This window comes from Protomyctophum bolini (assembly GCF_963924005.1).
Source record: "Protomyctophum bolini genome assembly, chromosome: 12".
Lineage (NCBI taxonomy): Eukaryota > Metazoa > Chordata > Actinopteri > Myctophiformes > Myctophidae > Protomyctophum > Protomyctophum bolini.
Genome location: NC_137873.1, coordinates 30,366,092 through 30,376,776, shown reverse-complemented (window position 1 = coordinate 30,376,776; position 10,685 = coordinate 30,366,092). Strand labels below are relative to the sequence as shown.

Below are 10,685 nucleotides of genomic sequence, written 5' to 3'. Positions count from 1 at the left end.
ATCAATGTATGTAGGCTTACTTTTTGCTAGTTCAATGCTAGTAATTAAAGCAAGCCTGATAAAAGTATCAAACTCCCAAAATTCACCAGAGCACAGGAAATTACATCCACTCTACCCCCCCGGGACCCAGACACCCCGCTTGGGGAGTCCCCCACCCCCCACCCGCCCCCCAAAAAAAACATCTCCTGGATTCTCATGAACGGGACTCGAACACATGACGCGCTGTCAGGCCAAAGCATATATGTGGAATGCGCCTGGACCACTTGGCCAGAGGGCACCCCACTTTAATGTATTTCTGTAGCCTCACTCCTTCTGCTGATTCCAGGACTATGAAGAACATACATACTGTACATAGTGTGTGTGTGTGTGTGTGTGTGTGTGTGTGTGTGTGTGTGTGTGTGTGTGTGTGTGTGTGTGTGTGTGTGTGTGTGTGTGTGTGTGTGTGTGTGTGTGGCGCGGAGGTCCACTGCTTCACCATTATCATCACTGCCTCATGGCTGATTGACTCTCTCCCCACAACCAGCAGGAGACAGCCTGGATGTGTCTTCTGTTATCAACATGATGGAGAGACCCACACAGAGAGACTCCCAAGAAAGAAAGAAAGAAAGAAAGAAAGAAAGGGACGAATAAACGAACGACCTTCCTTCGAACAAACAAGCGTATGAAGTAAGGAAATCTCAGTCCGCATTGACTCAACTAAACAACGTTCCCTCACATTCTCTTCTCCTTGTGCATTGTGTAGTGACCCAAAGACTATTGCTTCATTCTGAACAGTATTATTACGGTAGCCTAAAGCAGCGTGAAGGACATTAAACGATCTGTTTCACTTATTATTAACCCACACATGTGAACCTTGGTAAAAACCATTCAACCTGTCCACGGTTTCATTGGCATGTCCTTTCAGAGTGTGTCCAGTGACATACTTTATAGCACGTGCTTTTAGGTATTGCACACTACACTGTCTAGTGCTCATGTTGTTGTCTTTGTCACAATTTGTCACGATAAGAATGTAATCTAGAATAAATTACGGACAACACTGTGAAAATGTTGGTTTTCACATCAGAGCTACGAGTGTGTCATTGCTCTTTCACTCTTCATAAATCAGACACAGTAGCCATTTATTGCAAACAATGAACAGCATAGAAAACCTCAAAGGTGAAAGGTCTATGCCATGGCCTAGTAATATCTAGAAATTGACTTTCCAAGTCCGTTTTAAAGTTGTATGTATTAATTAAACTAACTTATTTATTCCCTTATACAGTCATGTTCATAATACAGCACAGATACATTTCTAATTTCATATTCCGAACATTTGTTAACTGATTTAGCTAAATACCAATCAGTTGTGGAAGACTGTTCTGTAGTGTTTATGTGCAGACTGCAGAGTGACACCCATGGCTAAAACAAAAAGGGGACATCCATTGACTTGTTTGTTTATATAGTCCACAGAAAATGCCCACTTGTGCCATGAATTTGGGAATGGAAGCTATTTATATATATATATGCTATATATTTGCTTTATTGTATATGCAAGGGAGGGATTAGTGTAGTTTGCACGTGTTTAACTTTTTATATCATTTGTTTGTGAAGCACATCAATTTATGTTGTATGAAATATGCTACATAACATTTACTTGATATTACTTCAATTAGCACTCTCATGTTGTTTCAGTAAGTTGTCAGATAGTTGTTTGTGGAAGTTTGATTGTAACCAGTGAAATGAACACGATGTACAATTTTAAAGTGTATCAATCCGTGCCATACACAGATGGAGGATTTTCCCACCTTAATGAGAACCAAACCCCTTTGAAATCTCCCCTCCCACATCCTCTTCCCCAGAGGGTTTTAATTGAATTGAGAGACACTAAGTGTACAGAATGGATCTGATTGTGTATGCAGGAAATCATCCACTTCAAATCAGGTAATGGCTCAAGAAATGTGTCTAGAGACATGACTGAGCAAACTGAGGGAATATTCTGGTGAACTTGAAATAGAGTCACTGTGTGTATGCCTTGTATTTATGTTTTTCCATGTTTGTACTTGTAGTAGCAGTAGTAGAGGGCATGAAGTGTAGAGGGCATGTGGGCCAGCTCTTATCAGTCCACGGTCCATGCGTTGAGTTTAGATTATAGAACCAACTAGAACTGCACTGTGTCGTTTGTTGCGTAAATGGCCTACTAGTGCGCAAGCAGAGCACGCAAGTACTTTCGACCGCTACAAACTGTCAAATCTCAGTAATGACTACTTGTGCCTGATACGGCAGTGGTGCCAGATTACATACATGTATACATAGGAGCATTACCTTTAATCCTCCCAACACTAAAACATATCGTCATTACGTCACCATCGAAAACCAATTACCGGTACACTCTGGCATTGGGTCCTTTAATCCACATCTTTTTTACGTCATCATTGAGAGCTAGTTATACATATACTATGTATATGTAATTTGTAAGTTGATTAGCGGTATACTGTGGTTACTTTGCGCCGTACGCACCGCCCCAGCCGTCCCGCCAATAGGGTGACAGTAGGGGGATAGGGTGACAGTAGGCTGACGGGAAAAACTATCCCAGATGGTATCTTTATTTTGGTTTGGGTCCACAAGTCTCACAATGGCGTTTCTGTGACGTAAGTAATCTTGTGTATAAGGTCAAGCATATTTGACTGTGACGACCCATAGCCGACTTTCAAATATTTATATTTTGTGGCATCAAAACACTTCATTTACCCTATAATAGTCGTCTTATACTGTACATGAAAGAGTAGCCTAGGCTATAGCCTATTCCTATACCATAAGCTACAATATTTTAAGGGGCACATGAAGTATGCCAAAATTGAAGGATATATTGTAGGCTATAGAATTTAGGAGGAAACCATTGAGCTGTACCAGTAAATCACGTCATATCCTACTCAAGATGTTTATCTTTCCACATATTATCTTTTCATGTGTGCTGGGCTGGAAATGAGTAAACAGCCTGAACTTGATAACATTCAGTAATAGGAATGTAATCAAGTAGGCTATAATATGGTATAATAATATGCCTAATAATAATAACAACAACAACAACTAGCACATTGTTTATTTGTATAGTTGATTAAACCGACAGTGCTACCAAGCATGGTAGGCTACCATGCTTGGTAAACCATGATCCTTAATGTCCTTAAGTTGTAGTTGCCTATTTTGCAATGTCATCTCGGGCTAGCCTTTGCTTGACCCTCTCTTGTGATCTTTCATCTTTCTCTCTTTTTAAAAACTAATATATAGTCTACCATAGTCATTTTGTGTATAACGTTTAGTTAGTTAGTTAAATTGATGTTTGAATAACGGTCGCTAGATAAGTTGCTGAATGCTGAGTTGATGTTGTCCGTTCATAAACCAGGCATGCACTGATCTCTCTCTCTCTGTGCAAGTCAAGAAGTGTGCAGGAGCGGAACCTGTTGCTCAGCAGCAGGCTAGGCAGCAGCCCCTGCACTCGACTCCTCCTCCTAGGCAAACCCATTAAATCCATGGGGATGATGAGGTCCCGGTTAGTAACTTAATAAAGCGTCTGGATGCGATCCCGGGATTTACAATGTGCAGATTCTCCACTCTCCGACAGTCACAGACCACTGCTGCTTGCCTGTAAGTACTGAGAGGGTGATAAAACTTTTGTGCTGTGCTGACAGGAGTGCAGTCACTGCAGTGTGTTATTATTCCATCTTGACTTGTTAATTGACTCACCTGGACTTATATTATGAATGTATCTGGGACTAACAGTGGGACTAGTGCATGTAATTGCTTTAGGTAAGTCGACTCTTATACTAGGAGAGTGGAGAGTAACTCAGTTTAAAGAGTGTAACTCAAGTAGCCTACAATATTGAGGTCTCTTGATTATTTCAAAATTTCCATAATTATATTTTTGTATTATCTTCTATCCACTATGACACTACACATTCAAATCATCATAGTGTCTATTACATCTCAGAGGCAAATATGTTATACTTAGCCACAATTATTTGACAGCTTTGATACAGATTTAGATAATGCATAGATTAATCCAGCAGCACATAAACTAATTAAAGTAGCCTATTGTGCAGTAATTAAACATACAGCACTTAACCTTTATCAGAGCAACAAAGTGATTAGCACTAAAATACAATCCAATAATAATATGATTGTGAAATGGGTCATTATGCATAATAATGAGTATTGAGTACTTTGTGTTTGGTACTTCACATACTATTTTGTTGCTAATAGCCTACTTTTGATTATTATTATTTATACTTTAAGTGCATTTTTGAATACATGTTTATTTCCAACATTGAACACTGTAATCCAATGTATTTCTGGTTGATTGAAAAGGCATAGGCTGAAGCTTAAATTCATGCCTATCCTTTATACATGTTGGTATAACATCAGTTACAATACAGCACTTGTATGGTTACATGTACTACATTGTGGTGTTGGACTGTTGGCACTTTCACTTCAGTGCAGTCCAATGTAGTCTCTGGTGGAGATTGGCCAGGCCCAGTTCAGTGATGGGCTCTGTAGTTAATGTTCAACAATATTCAAGAAGAAGAGGACAGTTCATCAGGCCGTTTATTGGATGCCAATGTGATTATCTTGGTCATTCTACTAATGATGATGATGATCAGAAGTAACGACCTTGTCTTTTCGAGCGAGTGAGCGAGTGAGTGAGTGAGTGAGTGGGTGAGTGGGTGAGTGAGCGGGTGAGTGAGCGAGCGAGCGAACGCAAAATAATATATCTCAGATTGCAAAATGACACACATTAGCCACCATCCCACCATGTTGAACGAATGCTCCGCCTGCCTGGCAGGCAGGCAGGCAGGCAGAGCAGGCACTATGTGATGGAAAGTCACTGGCTCAAATCCCTGGTGGAGTTATAAATGTTGTGCCCAGGAGCAATTATTCTGATAGAGTTCAGTACATTTCCAGCCACATACACACACACACACACCAGGCATACATAACTAGGCTAATCATTATGCTCGTTATTCGTTTCGCCAGGAGCTGCCTGTCCTTGTGCAACTGTCAGAGCATAATGGTGGCATTTAAGGGGATCTGGACCAAGGACTTTTGGAGGGCCGTATCTGGAGAATACCTGGCCACTCTAATCTTCGTCCTGCTCAGCTTGGGCTCCACCGTCAACTGGGCGGCGGGGTCAGAGAATCCACCCTCCGCTGACCTGGTCCTCATCTCGCTGTGCTTTGGCCTGTGCATTGCCACCATGGTGCAAAGCTTCGGGCACATCAGCGGCGGACACATAAACCCCGCGGTCACGGCGGCCATGGTCGTGACCAGGAAGATGAGCCTGGCCAAGTCGGTGTTCTACGTGGCAGCGCAGTGCCTGGGAGCCATCACCGGAGCTGGCATTCTGTACATGGTCACACCTGCTGCCCTCAGAGGGGCCTTGGGCGTCACACTGGTGAGGAAGGACGTGGTCCAATAGTATTGTAATTACAATTGTGTCCTGTGGCATTAATAAGAATTGCTATATGCCTATATTATGTTCTTTATGCAAAGTCGTTTTGCTGCTTTACCTTCTCCTCAAGGTAAACCCAAAGATCAACGTCGGCCACGCCCTCGTGGTGGAGCTCCTCATCACATTCGAACTGGTCTTCACCGTGTTTGCCACCTGTGATCCCAAACGCAATGACCTCCACGGCTCTGCCGGCCTGGCCATTGGCTTTGCCGTAACCATCGGGCACCTGTTTGCGGTGAGTATACTGTCAGCAAGGTGATTTAGGGTCACATTGGAAATAGCAGGTTCTCAAGTAAAGCTATTAAAACAAATGTTAAGGATTAGTGTATTGCAGATTCCAATTATGGGCTGTATTTCTACAAGCAGTTTTCTATTAGGTCTGATAGTGTACACCAGGGGTCAGCAAGTAAGTTTGGCCATCGGCCAACTTCTTTCTAAGCCATTAGATGGCGGGCCAGCCCAGCACATAATCAATGGATACTTTAAGAACTGGAACTTGTAAGCCTTATATACAATAATAATAACCATATTGCTGCGAAAGTTAATATGGATTTGCAGACCGCATTTTCTTCCCCAAAGGCTAAAGAGTAATGGTAAGAGTAAAACAGAGCATTTAAAGAATGCATATAGAACTGCGTTCATCATTGCAAAGATGTTGTGCCTTATCACGTCCTATCAATTTATTGCACTACGAGCGGTTCCAAATATAATGTCCAAATAGTCTATTTGGACATCATAGCCTATATATGTGTCTGTCAGTCAGATATTGTAAATGATTTACAAAATAATTCACTGGGCCATTATATTAGTGCTGGTTGTTGCAGTCCAGGGCCTGCTGCCTTCCACTGGTGTGCACCTTTCATGAGTCCCCACTCACTTACACACCCTTATTGGAGACTGCTATTCCATGGCAACCAGTCTCTCAGGAATTGCCCGAGCCATGCAGAGAAAATTAATGCACAGGGAAATGATTGTTACATCTTGTAATGTTCAGTTGGTCTTTGTAATGCATGCTTCTAATTGTCATGATGTACATCTGTACATCATGACAATTATAAGCAGTACAGACTCCTGAGTTCAATGAACACTCTGAATGTTACCGTATGCTAACGTTTAATTGCCAGTTCTGATACTATTAGTTTCATGTTTTAATTGAAATAAAACGTAAATAATGAACAGCTTATTCTTTTGTATTGTAGATCCCTTATACAGGAGCCAGCATGAACCCTGCTCGCTCCTTTGGACCAGCGGTCGTCATGTTTAACTTTGAGAACCACTGGGTAAGAGAGACCTTGAACTCATAGACTGCAAAATCCTCACTCTTGATAAGTTTACATTTTTACATGATTAGGGTTTAACTAACACTGAAGATTTTGCTGCATGGTTCACAAGGCAACAGTATTGACTCTTTTGACTATTTGATCCTCTTTGATCTTGCATTTGAACCTAGGTCAGTTTTGTAGTGTTGTCACTGTGTGGCACTTTTGTATGAAGGACACTTAACATTTCAGTGTTGGATATTAGCTCAGGTCACATGGGTGAGGGACTTGTGTTATACAGTTCATACACATGGTCCAGTACTGTTAAAAAGTAGTAACTAAACCTTGTGGTACTAAAACTAATGATCATAGTAATATATCCTGATGGAGGCTAGTATGTCAAACTGAAACCTGGTAAGGTCACATCATACCAAATTCCTTAGTTTATATTCCGTCGTATGACGGTGTCGCGTCATGCTGAAGTCTCAGAACGTGTCACCTATAAATCAGGCTTATCATCAGGGTGCCAGAGCAGCAAAAGACAGATCTAATGACACCATCATTCAAGGTCCAGGACATGTTCCCCTCCTCATACTAGTTGCATGAACAGGCCTTAACTACACACAAAAAGCTACTGTACATGTGTGGCAGAGTTGTGAATATCCCTTGAATTCATAAATGTATCATCACATAAAACAAGCACCAGAGTTTGGGCTACTAACAGTAAGAGATTTTTTGCTCTTCCAACTAGATAATGAGGTGTTGGATAACACGGTGAATTGCATTTGTTTGCACTGAATTCCTTATCCAGGCAGTTACATTTACTGAGCTCTTTGCAGTCAGCATGGTGTCATGTCGTGGTGTTAGTTAGTGAGTGTGTGTGTGAGAGAATTTAGTATAATTGGGAGCAGTTCTGTGACTATACAGATGGTCTTTTTTTCAGTATCAAATGCATGACAGCACCCTCAGCCTCAGAACAGCCTGGCTTTTAAAGAGCAACAAACCCCCCCTAACCCAAATGTGTGTGAAGGCTGACATCTAATGGTGAAGAGCTTGTTGGCTGGTTTCAGGGCCAACTGATACCATCTATATGACAGATAATGAAGTCACCTGGCACCAGTACCAGTCAATAGCAGATGGCCAGTTCAGTACAATGATTTTCACAATTAGTTTTGTATATATACATTTTATTATTTTAATTGTCTAATTTTATACTGCAGCTTGCTTGCCGTCCTTTTCTGACGATTTTCCCCTACCTGTAATCAAGTAGAGCCAGACAGTTTTGGTTAGAGATGTTAGTGCAGCATTATCTAACCTGTATGCAGTGGTGGAAAGTAACTGAGTACATTTACTTAAGTACTGTACAATTTTGTACTTTTGTACTGGAGTATTTCCGATTTCCAATACTACATATACTGTACACACATTTCGGCCATTTGAAAATCGCCGATCTACAAGCTCACAATGTGTCGCGATGCGACGCATTGTGAGCTTGTAGATCTGCTATGGGACATTCTGCATAGTGAGTACTTTTGGTGCCGATACTTTTGTACTTTTACTCAAGTACATTTTGAATTCCGGACTTTTTCTTCCAATGGGTTAGGCCTCACTCACACCTTTCGATCTAGCATACAACATTGATGCATGCTAGATTTACGCAAGATGTAAGTGTCATGGAATGCAATTCCAATGCATTCCAATTCCAATGCATTCCAATGCATTTCCAATGGAAGTCACATGGTTTGATTTTGGACTACAAGCTATTGTATGGCTTTCGGCTGTGTTTCGACTGCCCACACAAATGTTGTGTCAAACCATGTGACTCCCATTGGAAATGCATTGCGAGCTTGAATCAGCTATACATCTCATATAACAAGCATGTCAGTCTGTTGTAAAGGTGTGAGTGAGGCCTTAGTTCTACATGGCAGTATTGATACTTTTACTTAAGTAGAACAATTGAGTACTTTTTCCCACCACTGCCTGCCTGTATGTCACGGTGTCCCATGTTCTACTGCAGGTGTACTGGGTGGGGCCCATTCTGGGTGGCATCCTGGCGGCATCTCTCTACGAGTACCTGTACTGCCCTGACCCCGAGCTGAAGGAGAGACTCAAGCAGGTGTTCCAGAAGGACCCGTCTGGGAAGTACAGGGAAGTGGACCACGGTGTGTATCTGGGGGAGACGGACGGCATCGCCATCAAGCCGGGGACCATCAACTCCATCGACCTGGAGAAGGCAGAGAAGAAGGATCCATTGTTCCGAGACTCCTCGGGAGACGTGCTGTCCTCCGTATGACTATCGCGTGCACTGGAGATGGAGACCAACCTGTAAGGCAAGCGGAGGGACACTTTAATTGCCCAATATGGAGCTGTGCATCGGTCCCTGTCCTTTCCAAAGACTCTTCCCTAAATTCAGGATGGGATTTATGTCCCTGTCTGAAGGTTCATACCATTTCCGGTATCTTTTTTTTTCATCAGGCTTGAACCACTACAGCATTGTGGAACTAATCCAACGTAATGTACTCCAGCTGTTAAATGTATGCTCAAAAATCGTTCGTCTCGCTAATCATATTGTTCAGGCCCCGGAATGCTTAAACAACTGCGCTGAACAACTTCCTTGTATAGAACGGCATCCAGTTTTTAAATTGTTTCCAAGGGAGATATGTGTGCAGGCTGCAGGGTCATCCAATTATGGAAGGTCATCACGCTGAATTTGAGGAGTGAAGGTGAAAATGCAGCCTTGTTATTTTTGGATTAGTGTCAGACGTCGTGTGCATGTGGTATATATTGTAATAACATGAGAGATCTTCTCTCTGATCGTTAAGCACATTACAGGTCTCATGCTACGCGGGACAGCTCCACTTATTAGACAGCCTTATCTCACCTGTATTATTCTACATTCTCAGAGCAGCGCACCATTCAGGGAAACAAATCAATTTATTGAGCAAATAACTTTCTACATTGCCTTCTTTATCTTTTAAAGGAGTTTCTTTTTTTTGGTATTCGATGTTATTGTGATTCCTTGTTGTTTTGCTCTTTGTGTTGGTTTTTATTAGATTTCTTTTGAAGAAGAGAAAATTTGCTCTTGTAACTTATTTCTTTTTTTGTTTTGTTTACTGTTTTCATAAACCTTCTCTGTTAATGTATTTGAATGACCTCTGATCTGTGAATGAAGGGAGCTTGGCTTTCCTCCCTATACTCCCCCATCCACCCCAACCTGTATTCCATAGATTCAATGTTAGCATCACACACTAGTGTGTGAAGTATTGGAAGAAGTATTTATGCGTGGATTGCAAAAAATAAAGCTGTTTTTTATTCTAATAACAAGGTCATTATTAAATAATGTACATAATAATAATGTAAGTTGTATGTACTTAAAGGACCACCCCCCCCCCCCCCCCCCCCCCGGTTTGTGGTGCAGCTTAATCAAGAGGAGAGGGAGAAAAACACGGATCGATAATCAATAGTCTCATCAATGTCTTTCTATTTGTTCTCCCCAAGGCCACATAACTGTACATGATGTGTGTCTGTGCCCTTTCAGACTTAAGTTGGAGAGCAGCTTTACAGTATGTAATCTCATTCCCAAAGCACAGAAAATAGCATCACTTTGTCTCATGGAAATGGGATAGAGGTGATTTATTTGAGCCACACTTATTCCCTTGGTACAATCGCATATTAGTTCTGTAATGAAGAGGAAAATGCTGCCATTTACTACTGGTGTCTTAGCGTCTACTCTACAGTATATGGTATACATAGTGTGTGTGTGTGTGTGTGTGTGTGTGTGTGTGTGTGTGTGTGTGTGTGTGTGTGTGTGTGTGTGTTGTATAAGTTAATGCATTAAATCCCCCAAAATGTCTAATCAAATTGCACAATCCTTGCAATGAGTAGGCTATAGCATGCATAGGCATATTATAGAAAACCCGGTGCAGACACATAAAACTTATAAA

The 10,685-nt window shown here is 41.6% G+C and overlaps 1 protein-coding gene across 1 annotated transcript; it reads left to right on the top strand.

Moving 5' to 3' along the window:
• Nucleotides 1–3,457: 3,457 nt before the first annotated feature.
• Nucleotides 3,458–10,059, top strand: LOC308325233 (aquaporin-4-like). The gene is made up of 5 exons (XM_080777689.1): nt 3,458–3,621; nt 5,008–5,425; nt 5,553–5,717; nt 6,682–6,762; nt 8,759–10,059. The coding sequence occupies exons 1-5, from the start codon at nt 3,572–3,574 to the stop codon at nt 9,032–9,034; spliced, it is 990 nt and encodes a 329-aa protein (XP_080633815.1). The 5' UTR covers nt 3,458–3,571; the 3' UTR covers nt 9,035–10,059.
• The last annotated feature ends 626 nt before the right edge of the window (nt 10,060–10,685 follow it).

Excerpts from the sequence above, each read along its gene's own strand:
- LOC308325233 (XM_080777689.1), top strand. The coding sequence starts at position 3,572 with ATGTGCAGATTCTCCACTCTCCGACAGTCACAGACCACTGCTGCTTGC. Across the intron at positions 3,622-5,007 it reads CAGACCACTGCTGCTTGCCT|GAGCTGCCTGTCCTTGTGCA; the intron begins GTAAGTACTGAG and ends TCGTTTCGCCAG. Across the intron at positions 5,718-6,681 it reads CCATCGGGCACCTGTTTGCG|ATCCCTTATACAGGAGCCAG; the intron begins GTGAGTATACTG and ends TTTGTATTGTAG.